Source organism: Eutrema salsugineum, unplaced genomic scaffold (assembly GCF_000478725.1).
Source record: "Eutrema salsugineum unplaced genomic scaffold, Eutsalg1_0 scaffold_5, whole genome shotgun sequence".
Classification (NCBI taxonomy): Eukaryota; Viridiplantae; Streptophyta; class Magnoliopsida; order Brassicales; family Brassicaceae; genus Eutrema; species Eutrema salsugineum.
This window is the reverse complement of record NW_006256612.1, coordinates 8,879,473-8,893,809: the sequence shown is the minus strand read 5'-3', so window position 1 is coordinate 8,893,809 and position 14,337 is coordinate 8,879,473. Positions and strand designations below refer to the sequence as shown.

The 14,337-nt window shown below is 35.8% G+C and overlaps 3 protein-coding genes across 4 annotated transcripts; 1 reads left to right on the top strand and 2 right to left on the bottom strand.

The window, feature by feature from the left end:
- Nucleotides 1–3,415: 3,415 nt before the first annotated feature.
- LOC18992999 (respiratory burst oxidase homolog protein E) lies at nucleotides 3,416–8,754 on the top strand. 2 transcript variants are annotated; one of them, XM_024153153.1, is made up of 15 exons: nucleotides 3,416–3,483; nucleotides 3,690–4,389; nucleotides 4,476–4,635; nucleotides 5,517–5,565; nucleotides 5,657–5,770; nucleotides 5,874–6,299; nucleotides 6,409–6,792; nucleotides 6,881–6,976; nucleotides 7,057–7,172; nucleotides 7,256–7,429; nucleotides 7,516–7,669; nucleotides 7,759–7,950; nucleotides 8,042–8,170; nucleotides 8,260–8,338; nucleotides 8,464–8,754. In XM_024153153.1, the coding sequence occupies exons 2-15, from the start codon at nucleotides 3,717–3,719 to the stop codon at nucleotides 8,571–8,573; spliced, it is 2,856 nt and encodes a 951-aa protein (XP_024008921.1). In that variant the 5' UTR covers nucleotides 3,416–3,483; nucleotides 3,690–3,716; the 3' UTR covers nucleotides 8,574–8,754. The 2 variants fall into 2 exon arrangements, with proteins under 2 accessions (XP_024008921.1, XP_024008920.1); XM_024153152.1 differs by having other exon boundaries at nucleotides 3,430–4,389.
- On the bottom strand, nucleotides 8,713–9,764 carry LOC18992998. The gene is made up of 2 exons (XM_006416462.2): nucleotides 9,494–9,764; nucleotides 8,713–9,103 (listed from the first exon to the last, which is right to left on the bottom strand). Exons 1-2 carry the CDS (start codon nucleotides 9,664–9,666, stop codon nucleotides 8,971–8,973), a joined length of 306 nt encoding a protein of 101 aa, XP_006416525.1. The 5' UTR covers nucleotides 9,667–9,764; the 3' UTR covers nucleotides 8,713–8,970.
- A 248-nt stretch (nucleotides 9,765–10,012) lies between these two features.
- LOC18992997 (probable flavin-containing monooxygenase 1) lies at nucleotides 10,013–12,931 on the bottom strand. The gene is made up of 5 exons (XM_006416461.2): nucleotides 12,424–12,931; nucleotides 11,678–11,918; nucleotides 11,241–11,419; nucleotides 10,776–11,125; nucleotides 10,013–10,570 (listed from the first exon to the last, which is right to left on the bottom strand). Exons 1-5 carry the CDS (start codon nucleotides 12,877–12,879, stop codon nucleotides 10,216–10,218), a joined length of 1,581 nt encoding a protein of 526 aa, XP_006416524.1. The 5' UTR covers nucleotides 12,880–12,931; the 3' UTR covers nucleotides 10,013–10,215.
- Between the last annotated feature and the right edge of the window lie 1,406 nt (nucleotides 12,932–14,337).

Genomic DNA, 14,337 nt, shown 5'->3' with positions numbered 1-14,337 from the left:
TTAATGGATTAGATCATAGATTGTTGATGAATACGGACCACTAAGGTCCCAGTCACCAGGTATCCTGTCTTTCCTATTTTCGTCGGATTCTTGTTTTTACTTTTTCTTACATATATATATAACATAGATATATATATAAACATATATATATATATATATTGGATAACATTTGTCATTCAAAGTTATCATATCTACAAGTCTACAACTTCAATTTTATTTTGTTAATACTGTATGCACCTACCAATTTAACATTTAAAATAAATATATTTGATCATACTGTTTTTTGACAGAAATTTAGATCATAAAGAAATTTTGTTTTAGAAATTTTTATCATAAAATTAGTCAGTTTAAAGAATTTCGTAGTTTGTTTTACTGGTTAGGTTTCTCTTTAAAACCAATGTTTGGGGCAAGAAAATATAGATTCCGTCATATGAGAGATTCATCGGACGGCAATATGTGTAAAAAGAAAGACACGTGTCAGCATCCAGCACATAAAAGAATTTCGGGCCCACCTGTTAGCGTGCGGGAAGCGAGAATTAATTAACCTCTTTTTATTCCCCCTTCCACTCATGTTCAATCAAAAGCCACTCTTCATCTCATGGCATGTGTCTTAATTTTAGTTAGATAATATAATCCTGATATTTAAATAAGAAAAGCTTCTACCTTTTTCCCTCTTTACAAATTTTTGTTTCTAAAATCACAAATTTAGTTGTTTTTCATCCCAAACCCAATATATCAAACTCAAATATTATTGGATTTTTTTTTCAATCAAGAAATTTTTTATCAAAGAATTATAAATCATTGTAATATTAAGTATATATTATTATTAGAGATTCAAACTAGTTGTGCTAAATTTCGAACGAAAACTTACAAAGATGCTATTTTAAAATATTGCCCCATTTCCTTTTGTAACCAGGGTTTTACTTTACTAGCCAAAATCCAAATTTCTTAAAACAAGCTTTGTACATGAGGCCATGAGCGTCGTTTAATCCTCAAGCCCAATGTATTACAGGCCTATAGTGATATTTGACAATTTTGATCCACTTGATGATGTTTATTTCTAAGTTACTTTTTCTTGGTCTTTTTTCTTTTGGTCGTCTTTCTTAGTCTAGTATGCATTCGTAAGCAAAATTTATCATCATACATACAAGCAGCCTGCTGCATGTAGTAATACGATATAACGTGCATATTATACTGGATTTTAGTTTCTTTTGGCTAGTACGTAGAAGCTTTTACAAAAACACGAAAACATCAATTACAGTATTTTGTGTTTTGTCAGAACTAATTAATTAATTTAAGGTGATTTTTTTTATATCTCTTCTAAACCTTTAGATTGAAACGCTAATACTGTAATCTGAATACATACATCTTTCTTTTCGATAATCTGATTCTGTAGTCTTATTTCACCCCGTTTTTCTTTTCTCTAGATTTATATGTTTTCCAAATTTTATAGATTTTTCTATTCGGATCCACATACATTAATCTATTCAGATATGATATAGAGCTTGGAACTACCAGAAAAGTACTTGAAAATATTCTAACAAGTCATATAGGAAACGAGCACATCTATCATATTACTTGTCATACGAATATACATTGTTTTTAGAAATTGATATTGACAGGGATTTATAATTTATTAATTAATGGAAGAAAAATACACTTAAGGAGAGCCTGGGCCTAGTCTAACATGGATTTCAACATGAGTGGAATGCACGTTGCTGGGTGATGCTAAGAGTGCTATCATATCAACTTCGATATCTCTTAATTTATTGTCCTTCCATATAAACTCTTTTTAATTGATGTATATTTATGCAATTTGTGACTATTACGATGCATGTTGTTAAATTTTTCTGTTCATTCACCAAATATAAACGATTTGCAATTATATGCCATAATTGAATCTCTATTTCTTTTGCAAATTCTCACAAAATATTCTAAAAACAAGTTTTCCCCACTATATATTATCATAAAATGATTAAAATTTCTACAAGATATGTATTTTATAATTTTAAATAGCGATCCTTATTTATATGTTTCCATAATGTCATGGGTTAGTCTAAGATTTGGTTCTTCATAGTTTTAACAATATAAATGGTCAAAGCATTCTAAATTGAAATTAATAGAATCTAATTGTATACATATATATATATACATATATATATATACATATATATATATATAAAAACAGTGGTGAATTATAATGTTTAACCATATAGCACTTAACCTGAATAGAATCCTAAACTCTTAAATTCATATAATTCTTAGCATAAACAATCTCATCCAGAACAGGATTTTGTCTATAAACTACTTAACAAAACCTTTCGGTTGTTTGCAACTTTGGTTTACACACACGCAAAGCTTTGTAAGTATTAGTATTAAGTTGTTCAATGAATTTTACATTTCATCAAAGAAATAAAGAAGAAGAAGAAGACCAATTAAACCAATCGAGCGAATCTCTAAAGAAACTACAAACAGTACAATGGCCCCTAAAAGCCCATAAAACATCATTAAGGGTGAGCAACAAAGGAGAGAGAGAGAGAGATTCTAGAAGAGAAGGTACTCAAAACTTAGGACGTACAACATGGGCTATGTACTGCTTTGCGACAAAGCGTAGCATTTAGGTTTAATAGTCACTAAACAAAAACCAGAAGTTTCTGTTCCTTCAAGCCCTTTATATATATATATATATACATCTCCGGTCTCCTTTCATTACATTAGAACTCTTTGACCTCCTTCTTCTTCTTCTTCTCCTTTTGCCAGTTCATATTATTTTTGTATATTTTTTTTTATAAAAGAAATTACATATAACGTATAAGATAATTACGTATTCTTGTCTCCCACTCTCTTCCTTCTCCCCTAATATTTCAATAAGAAAATAATTAAAGTACGGGCAAACATAAGTTATTATGTCTTAAAGTTTCGACGTGGCGTAATCTCCTGAGTTTCTGCCAGCGTATCAGACAACAATTCTTTCCTTTCTCCCCATATTCTATTAAGGTACTACCCACAATTGTCACTAATACCGATTATATCAATGTAATTGGTATTATGCAATAATTACTTTATATGATTACTGATTGATTAGTGGTAATATACATTATTATTATAGTTAATTCTGGATCGATGGTCTTTTCTTACATTATTATTTTGTTGGCGGCGAAACTCTCAACTAAGATATTGTGAATTAACCACATACGTTAGACCATAACCCAATATATATTTGAATAAATATCCCCACCCATTTTTTCTAATTTTGTGGTAAAATAACACCAACATTCAACAACAACTAATCTTTATATCTTTCGTAAAGAATAATATTGATATTTAGTAGAGGTGATTAGTTTAAGTAGATAGGAAAAAAGAATACCCACACATTAATAAAGTTAATTAAATCAAAAATCAAGAAGAAGAAGAAGAAGAAGAAGAAAGGCAACAACTGTAAAACACGACTTAGCCACAAAAACTGAGCGTTGAAAATTGTGTGTAAGTGTTTGTATCGATCGGTTGAGAAGTGCCTCTCTTGTTTTCGGATTCTTTCTCTCTCTTTCTCTTTCTTTATTCTTTTTTTTTTTCACTTTCTTCTTCCTTTTGTTTTTTTCTCACCTTCTCTTCTCTTCTTTCATGGCGATCGGTGAAAATCCAGATATTTGATTTAACTTTAAACTCTGTATAATCTATATGTGTATTAGTGTGTAGGTGGTTAAATAATCTTCCTCATGAAGTTATCGCCTCTGAGTTTCTCATCGCGATCGAGTTTCAGTCACGCCGATGGAATCGACGACGGCGTGGAGTTAAGACCATCTCCAGTCGCCGGCGGCGCAATGCTGCCGGTTTTTCTCAACGATTTGAGTCGTAATGAAGACTCCGGAAGCGGAAGCAGCTGGGATAGAGAGCTCGTGGAGGTGACTCTGGAGCTCGACGGCGACGACTCCATTGTCGTCTGCGAAATGTCAGAAGCGGCGGCGGAGGCGGCGGCGTCTGTTGATTCTCGGCCGAGATCGGTGGACGTGGCGGGAAGATTAACGAGGAGTCTATCGACGGCGTCTTCGAGGATCCGGCAGAAACTGGGGAGGCTATTGAGGTCGGATTCGACGAGAACGACGACTTCTTCAATCGCCGGCGAGAGAGATGTCGAGCGACAGGCGGCGGAGACGCCGATTATGACGGCGAGGGATAAACGGAAGGAGAACGCGAAATTGCAGCGATCGACGTCGAGCGCACAGAGAGCGCTAAAGGGGTTACAGTTCATTAACAAGACCACGAAGGGAAACAGCTGCGATTGCGATTGGGATTGCGATTGCGATCAGATGTGGAAGAAAGTCGAGAAGAGATTCGAATCGCTCTCTAATGAAGGATTGCTCGCGCGAGAGGATTTTGGAGAGTGCGTTGGTAAGTAATAGATAAACCCAAGTTAAATAAATATCTATGTAACTTTTGATTCTCATTAAAAAAAAAAAAAATGTGTGGAAAATTAGGGATGAAGGATTCGAAGGAATTCGCGGTGAGTGTATTCGACGCGTTGGCAAGAAGAAGAAGGCAGAAACTGGAGAAGGTGACGAAAGATGAGCTTCACGATTTCTGGTTACAGATTTCTGATCAAAGCTTCGACGCGCGTCTTCAAATTTTCTTCGATATGTACGTTTCCTCTCTTTCTCTTTTCTTCTTTGGTTTGTCTTTACGTTTATAACTGTTACGGGAATAACGCATTTCAATTTGCAAAAGCATTAGAAAACAAATGTGTTCATCCAAATTGCCACGACTAAATTATTAGTTGACGACAATAATGATTTTGTAGTTTGCTTATCTATCTTTTAGTATTACGATTTCTGAATAATGCAGATGGAACTCTGATCAACTTGCGTTTTTTTCTATTGTCTGTTTGTGGTACTTCATGAAGTTTAGGTGATTATATCACATACTGAGTAATTTTTGTTAATTATAGAAAACAAATTAGCTCACCAGTCACTCGTTGATTGGAAATTGTTATCTCCCTTTACTGAGACTACCGCAACTTGAGAGTTAACTTTTCTACAATTTTGGGAATTATTAAAATGTGTTAGTCATGTTGAAATGAATTTATGAGGCAAATGCAACCGAATTGTTTTTACTTTTGTTTAGATACATCATCTAAATCATGTGGTGTTCATAGCCGTTGGATCTGGTAGTTCAAAAAAACTACCTAGTGAGTTTGATTATTGGGCCGCGGTTTACTTGGCCCAGTAAAATAAAACTTGACCAAATTTTCAAAAAAGTTTCCTCTTTTCTGCTTTCTTCCCGCAATTAGTTTCTTGCAAGTCAGATAAAGAGGCCATGACTCTTAAATCCACCAAATGATTTTGCGAAATTTTTTTTTTAAAAACCAAACACTTATTATCTATGTTCGCTTCATTCCATTATTCTGTCATTTTTACGACAATAATAATTAAAATTTTGTTAGTTAATGATTCTATTATTGTGTTAATTTTGAAGGTTTTGATTTTAAAAAAAGATTCTAACTGATACATGTTTTGTTACAGGGCTGATAGCAACGAAGACGGGAAGATTACTAGAGAAGAAATCAAAGAAGTATTTTTTTCTTCTTCTTGACATTACGTACAAATTACGTTTAAAACTATCAAACGATCCTAAGTAACGTTTTACATCTATTGAAACGCAGCTTTTAATGTTAAGCGCATCAGCAAACAAGTTAGCAAAACTCAAGGAACAAGCAGAAGAGTACGCATCTCTGATCATGGAAGAACTTGATCCAGAGAATTTTGGATACATTGAGGTTACACAAGAAACAAAAAAGAAACATATTAATATATTCCTATTCTTCAAACACATTGCCAACGATTTTCTAATTTATAAAAAAAACTTTTGTGTTGTTTCAGTTATGGCAACTCGAGACACTCTTACTTCAGAGAGACGCATACATGAATTACAGTAGACCGCTTAGCACAACAAGCGTTGGAATGAGCACACCAAGACGGAATCTAACTAAACCTCGTCATGTGGTTCGAAAATGTAGACAAACACTTCAGTGTCTGGTTTTAGATAACTGGCAAAGAAGCTGGGTTCTGTTACTGTGGTTCATTCTTATGGCTATTCTCTTCGTGTGGAAGTTCTTACAGTACAGAGACAAAGCTGCTTTCAAGGTCATGGGTTATTGTGTAACCACTGCCAAAGGAGCTGCAGAGACTCTCAAGCTCAATATGGCTCTGGTTCTGTTACCTGTGTGTAGAAACACATTGACCTGGCTGAGATCTACACGTGCTCGAGCTTTTGTTCCTTTTGATGATAACATCAATTTCCATAAGGTAAAACACAATAAAACCTTCCATCACTCTTTCTATTTTTCATTCTTCATAGGTCAAAAACTTGAGATCAAGAATCTTTGCCTCTCTGTTGTCCCCGGTGTGTTTGCAGATTATTGCTTGTGCCATAGTGATTGGGATACTTGTTCATGCTGGCACTCATTTGGCGTGTGATTTTCCCCGAATCATAAACTCGAGTCCAGAAGAATTCGCCTTGATCGCTTCTTCCTTTAATGGTACTAAGCCTACTTTCAAAGACTTGATGACTGGTGCGGAAGGGATCACCGGAATCTCGATGGTGATCTTGACAACCATCGCGTTCACATTAGCATCAACACATTTCAGGAGAAACCGTGTGAAGCTACCGGCACCACTTGATCGGTTGACTGGCTTTAACGCATTCTGGTACACTCATCACCTTCTAGTGGTTGTCTACATTATGCTCATTGTGCACGGGACCTTCCTCTTCTTCGCTGACAAGTGGTATCAGAAAACTGTAAGCCGAACCTAATCTTACTTTGGTTTTAAACCGTAACTTCAAAATGTCTTCAAACCTAAATTGTATTGCTTCTTGAACCTCTCAGACTTGGATGTACATCTCGGTTCCTCTGGTGCTCTATGTGGCAGAACGAAGTCTACGAGCTTGTAGGTCCAAGTATTACTCTGTCAAAATCCTCAAGGCAACCACCGTTCACTGAGCAAATTACTTCCTGCTAAAAAGTGTTTGAATAACATATAATTCCAACCTCGATCTCTGCAGGTTTCCATGCTACCTGGGGAAGTACTCAGCTTAATCATGTCAAAGCCTCCAGGATTTAAGTACAAAAGCGGTCAATACATATTCTTGCAGTGTCCAACAATCTCTCGATTTGAATGGTGAGTAGAGATGCCAAATTCACCATAAATGTTAGCAAACATCTCGAGTTTCACACGTAAGGATGTCCCCTAAACCTTTCCAGGCACCCATTTTCTATTACCTCTGCGCCAGGAGATGACCAACTTAGCGTTCACATCCGAACACTCGGAGACTGGACAGAGGAGCTACAACGAGTTCTAACAATGGGCAAAGATCTTTCAACATGCGTGATTGGGCGATCAAAATTCTCTGCCTATTGCAATAGTGATCCATCAGAGTAAATTCCAAGACACTTTCTTTGCTTCCTCCTATCTACATTGAGATACCTAGTACTAACATGCCTTGTTGGTCGTGCATTGGCAGACGACCGAAATTACTAGTAGACGGTCCATATGGAGCTCCAGCACAGGACTACAGAAGTTATGATGTCTTACTCCTCATTGGATTGGGAATAGGAGCTACTCCTTTCATAAGCATCCTGAAGGATCTCCTGAACAATTCAAGAGAAGAACATACAGTAAGTCCGATTCAGTGGACCAGAAAATATGAGTATTTTCAGGAACCTTGCACCAAGTACATAATAACTCTTAACTTCTTATGGCGCAGGACAATGAGTTCAGCAGATCAGATTTCAGCTGGAATAGCTTCACATCTTCATATACCACAACAACTCCAACTTCAACACAAGGAGGGAAAAAGAAAGCAGTGAAGGCTCACTTCTACTGGGTCACAAGGGAGCCAGGATCCGTCGAATGGTTTAGAGGAGTAATGGAGGAAATATCAGACATGGACTGCAGAGTAATAAACACCAACATATCTTCTATTTGTATCACCACATAACCTGTTTGGTCGAGATACCAACACAATCCTTCATCTTATCGTTAAACAGGGCCAGATTGAGTTGCACAACTACCTTACGAGCGTATATGACGAAGGCGATGCAAGATCAACCCTGATAAAAATGGTCCAGGCTTTGAACCATGCCAAAAATGGAGTTGATATTCTATCCGGAACACGGGTAAGAATTGTTGCAGGGCATAATAATCAGTAAGAAAAAAGTTTTTCCCAGTATTACCTACAGCTACTAAGATAACATCATTCGAACAGGTGAGAACACATTTTGCAAGGCCCAACTGGAAGGAAGTATTCAGTAGCATAGCAAGAAAGCATCCAAATTCAACAGTCGGTAAATATTCTATACAATCAGCTGTGTAGCAATAAGTAACACTAGGCAAACACAAGAACCTGTTTGCTTATATCTAGGCCAAGCATTACGAAGCATATGCGTAAACAATCTATCGTATTGTGCAGGAGTGTTTTACTGCGGCATACCAACCGTGGCAAAGGAGTTGAAGAAGCAAGCACAAGAAATGAGTCAAAAAACAACCACACGGTTCGAGTTCCATAAAGAGAATTTCTAACTCGATTGGTACAAGTCAGCTTCTATCACTTTCCCTAAAGTGAGATTCAAATCACACCAACCGTTATTTTTCTCATGCTAACTTCACAGTCACTTAGCAAAAATAGATTATATACACTTTGTCACAAGGAAACATTGTCCTGCATGTTTGTATAGACCCGCCTAAAGGCATGAAAATAACAAATATAAGTTACTACTACATACGCGTCTTTCCAGAGGTGACTCAACCACTATTTCCATTACGAGAAGCTACAAGTCACAGAGGAAGCAGATTAAACAACAAAGTGCCTTGAGCACAGTAATTTTGGTACTGAAACGCATTCAAGAAGGAGAAGAGACTAATGCATTTGTGCTATCTGTACCAAAATCGCAGAGAGAAACAAAACAGAGGTTAGAGTTTAATCATCCTTGATTCTTCTCAGCAATTTAGAAGCCCATCTTCGGACCCGTCTCTTGAGCGTATAACCCACAAACACTCCAGCGACGAAGAAAACAGCACATAGCTTTGAACACGTCCAGACCGATACTCCGCTGCCACCAAACATAGTCTCATCAGATATGTCAGATGGTAAAACTATAGTACAAAGCAAGTAAACTCAAACTAATAAAGAAGAACCCTAATCTCCTACTTGCTCGTCTATAATCGACCTGCAAAGTTCTATAAGCCTTAATAATGAATTTGACTAATTAAGGATTCAGCGAGCCATTACAAATTTCCAAGCTTTCTCTGATGTGGAACTTGAGCAGTCATCAAAGTCTCTAGATTTTGAGCTATAACAAAGAATCTTCCTTCTTTTCTTTGTGCTAATACTTTTATATGTATAATTTTCTCGAGCTGACCAAGTTCATGAATCACCAGCAAAATCCGGTGATTATTATCTCCAATCGAGAAAAAAAAGATGAGGAACAAGAGCAGACTACCTCGGAGGTCTGTTGACCAAAATTCCGGATCCTTCGTATGAAGTCAAGTTGGCGGTGCCTCGTTTCTCCGGCATTAGATTGTCCGCAAAATCAGATAGAGAAGAGGAAGAAGAAGAAGCTGCCGATTTCGCATCCTTGACAATCTTGCTGTAAAACTTCTCTAAACCCTCCATCGCTAGACGATTATTATCGAAATAATTAGGGTTTATAGGGTTCACTGCTTCCCTTTCCCAAGCTGAGTGATTTCCGGTGAGGAAAATCTATGGCTAAAGTGACTTGCCGTTGACAAAAAAAAAAAAAAAAAAAAAACTGAAAAGGATAAAATTGGAATTTCGATGTTTACTCGGAGTCGGAGGAGACAAGGGAGACCCACAATTTAAAAAATAAAAAAAGAACACAAGACATGAATTTGGTATGAAAATTATTTAATTTATTTTGCTTTTTATTTCTTTCAAAAAATAAAGCAAAATCTAATTTGCTAGTTGAGAAGAAACTGCTTTTGAGCAAGGTGTAAAAGAATAAGAATCAATACTAAAAGCGATATGACTTTATTTATATCACCATACTATTACAAGAGTATAAAAACATTAAACTCATGCACTCGAACATACGTCGATTATTCAGTGACTCAACCAACACAATTCAATGACTCACCCAACACAATTTTATAATTTTATTACACAGTATCCATCAAATGCAATAATTCGTTATATTTCTTTTGTTCAGTTAGTTTCTTCTTCATCGAGTCGATAATCTTGAGAACCATAAGGACTAAACGCTTCAAGGAGCATGTTGGATTTTCGGTGAGGATTGAGTCCCATATCATTACACAAATCATCGGCATGTTGGATGCTGAATGTAGAGATGCAATGACGTTTGTAGAATCTGCTCGATCTTCTCATCACTTCCATTTCCTTTGAGAATTGGTCCAACATTTCCTCTTTGCTCGGTAATTTGAATTTCTCATCCACGAGACGGCTAAGCCACAACGAACGTAGCTCTGATGTGTGTAGGTTCGAGTTGCTTTGAACGTATCCCACAAAACCCATGTTTGGTATCAAAGGATGGATCGTTCCCCTGAAATTTGATAATTAGTTTTTGTTATGATAAGCAACAGTCCAATATCAAATTAGTATTATAAGAATGTAATTAGCTTGAACTAGCTAGTGTTCTAATGAATTAGAGACTTATTAATCAAAATATCAGTTAACTTTTCATATTAAATTTGCACAGGATTTTCTAATAGTCTAAAGGTAACATAATGAGTGTATATATAAGTTACCTGTATAAAGGCATGACGCCGCATGGAAACTCAAGCCAAGTTCGAAAAGGTTCAGGAACAATGGCTTTGAGCTTCTTCTTTCCATCATAACCAGTCGCGAGTATCACAAGATCAGCTTCTAGCTTAGTCCCATCCTCAAACTCAATCCCTTGATCATAAAAGCACCATTTTGATGTTTTCTTGAACCGGATCATCCCTTTATCCGCTTCCTCAAAGAAATTCTCCGGTATGATTGCCATTTGACAAGAAGCATAGTCTTCTTCAAAGGTATGGTCCGGTTTCAGACCATATTTCTCTAGAGGAAGTTTCCACAAAACATATGACTCGATGAATTTGGAAACCGCGGCACGCTGTATTGTCATATATATATATATATGTTTAGAAAAACTTGGAAAATCCACACGATATATTGAGCAATTTATTTTATAAGGACAAAAATCAAGGGGTTTCATTAAGATCACTAACCAGAAGAGAGAAGATGAGGCAAAAGAGAGTTCTAAGGAAGCTTTGGTTAGGCCTATCATGGAGGAATTGAGAAGCTCTGGTTGAGTAGAACAAGAAGAATGGCAAGCCCCACACCCAATAATGCGGAAACACCCAGTGTGTTGTTCTCACCACCATTGTGCATGCTTGTCCTCCTTCTCCTGCAAAATTTACTTATCTTATTTAGACTTAGTGGAATCAGATTTTTTAAAACTTTACAAGATGATCGAAAATTGGTCACATTGGAATATTTAATCTGTCGGTTTACCAAACTTGAGCAACTTTTACATTTGTGATGTGTCAATCAGAATAACGTTGCAAATCCAACCGAAATTTGTATACATATATTATAATAATACGATTATCAATTGCATATATATATATGAAAGTATATATTAATTGCAAGATTACGTATGTACCTTGATTGGCTAAAGCAGACTCTAAAGCCAAATCAATGGCGGATTTCTTGAAGCCAATGACAGCGACTTTCTTGCCACGGAGGAGATGAGAAGCTTCTTCTTTCTCTAATTTGCAGTAATCCATCGAATGCATCACTTTCCCTTTGAATGTCTCAGGTCCTTTATTTGCCGGAAACGTCGGTATTCTTGGTACGTCGCCGTATTTCCCGGTGCACACTACCACGAACTCAAATGCATGCCACTGCACACACATTTTACACCCACACATGCATTAATAACAATAATATCATGCATTAATGATTCAAAAATAAACGTAAACAGCTTAAATGCACCAAAAAAAAAGATTATGTATACGTAAACTCCAGTTGGTGATGCATGCAGTAGTTTACAAAAGCTGTATATATAGATTAAAACTAAATTTACGTAGTAACAAACTAACAACAAAAACTCCAGTTCTTTAAAAAAAAAAACAAAAAACAAAAACTCCGTTTCATATACATATTCAAAAATGCATTTCCGCCACTACAAAATTTCACGGCTATTATAAATTCTAGAGAGATTAGCTTTTTGGTCACATATAATTCGAGAGATTTTGAGATACAAAATTCTCAAAGAAAAACTCGTACAAAAAAATATTTTGAAAACAAAAAAATTATATGAGAATATATGCAGAAGGATCTGCATGCAAAAATACATAAGCAAATACATGAGATGCAGAGATGTGAAAAGAATTAATTAAGACAAACCTGAATATCTCCAGCATCTGATCCGTTCTGAACAGCAACTTCCCAGACAGGTTTTCCGGGCAACAAGTTGCCGTAAGCACCGAGATCAACCATCTGCGGAATTTCGCCGTCACCGGTGTACCTAACTTCGATGACCTTAGAGCCAAACTTGATGAACTTGAAGAGATCAAAGTGCTTAGCATAAGATTCCAAGTAATCCAATATCTCAACGTAAGGTGGGAAGGTTGTGTCATCTCTGTTGGGCCATGGAAAGTCAGAGAACTCGTAATCGACTCGAGCCGATTGTAACTTTGTAGTCTCGTAAGTGCAACTCCTCCAAACACCTCCGACCGAGTCCGAGGCTTCGAACACCGTTGGGTTGTGTCGAGCTAAGTGCTTAGCGGCTGCTAAACCGCTAACACCAGCACCGATGATCGCTACTCTGGAAGAAGTAAGCTTATCGTAGTTAGAAGCCATTGGGTTAAGACTTAAGAGAGAGCGAGAGAGAGAAATGGTTTTGATGAAGAGTGTTTTGAGTTGTTTGTGAATTTGCATGAGCGATGTATATATATTTATAAGGGTTTTTTTTGGGTCGGGTCACGTCTTATGTACTCGGGTGGGTATGAATTTTATTTGGGAGCACCGAGCACGTGGTTTTGAATATTGGTTTAGTTTGGAGGAGGAGGTTTGAAAGATCTAAGTGAACGTTGCTTCCATCTTTGAGAAATTTGGTGGTTATTGTGTAGCAATTTCTGCAAGCGTGCGTTGTGAGATCAATATTCGAATTTGTTCTTGTTAAATTTCTAAGTACTTTCAAGAAGTCTAATGGAATATTTCTGTTTTTTTTTTTTTGTTTACTTTGCTTTTTCTTCTTAATTTTGATTAAGAAATGTTTAGCCTATGGGTCGATACTAACTCTATTATATAAAACTAATTATAGACAAAAACTCGTTTCCGTTCTAATTACGATCTCAAAATCTCGTCTCATGTATTATATATGAATTTATGATCAATGTATACAAAACCTTACGATCCCTTGTTAGAGGGGAAAAAAAGAAGCGAAGCAACCAAATGGACATCAATGAATTAAAAACTTAATTAGTCTAACTGTTCCAATAAAAAACAGAATTTTAAGCTGTAATTATTAACGAGAAAAACGGAAATACTACTTACAAATCAATCATTTATATATAGTCTTTGGTGGATAGACTTTCAAAATTTATTTTAATCATGTATTGGTCTATTCTTTAATACGTTATTTCTGTCTGGTTCTTGAATTGTGACTACTATTATTATATTTTTTCTCTACTAAAACTAGACTAAATCTTTATTCCTAAAATTCAATTTAAATAATAATCATGTTCTTAACTCTTAAGTACGTGTCCGCGCAAGTTTTGAATTTTAAAATATTAGACAAAAAGTCTAGCCTTATAGTTTATATTTGACACTCGGACATATTATAAATTATATAACCACATTTCGATTGTATACATTTTGACTGAAATCTCACAATACTTGGTCATCAAACTTAAATAAATGCTAAGAAGTCACTGTTCTCTCAAATTAATAGAATTTCTTTTAAAAAATTTGTTTGTTTTGACTTCGATCAGAATTTCTTGAAGTTGTATGTTTATTATACACACATATACACAAACAAACACAAGTCTGCTAAAATAAGACTAGTCACTTTTTGGATTGACCATTCTTCTCTATGTCATCAGCGATGTCTTTAATACTACTGGAATTCATTTATATCGCACGAACGAAGAAAAAAAAGTCATTTACCCGTACCGTACATATCTATAAAAATATTCAGTTATACTCAATTTCATGTCATAATCATCCCTAATCAATTAGTTAATGGAGTAATGTTTAGAAATTAAGCATACCGTATACATATTAGTTGAGACGAATGTGGAGAATCTTCAAGTCAAA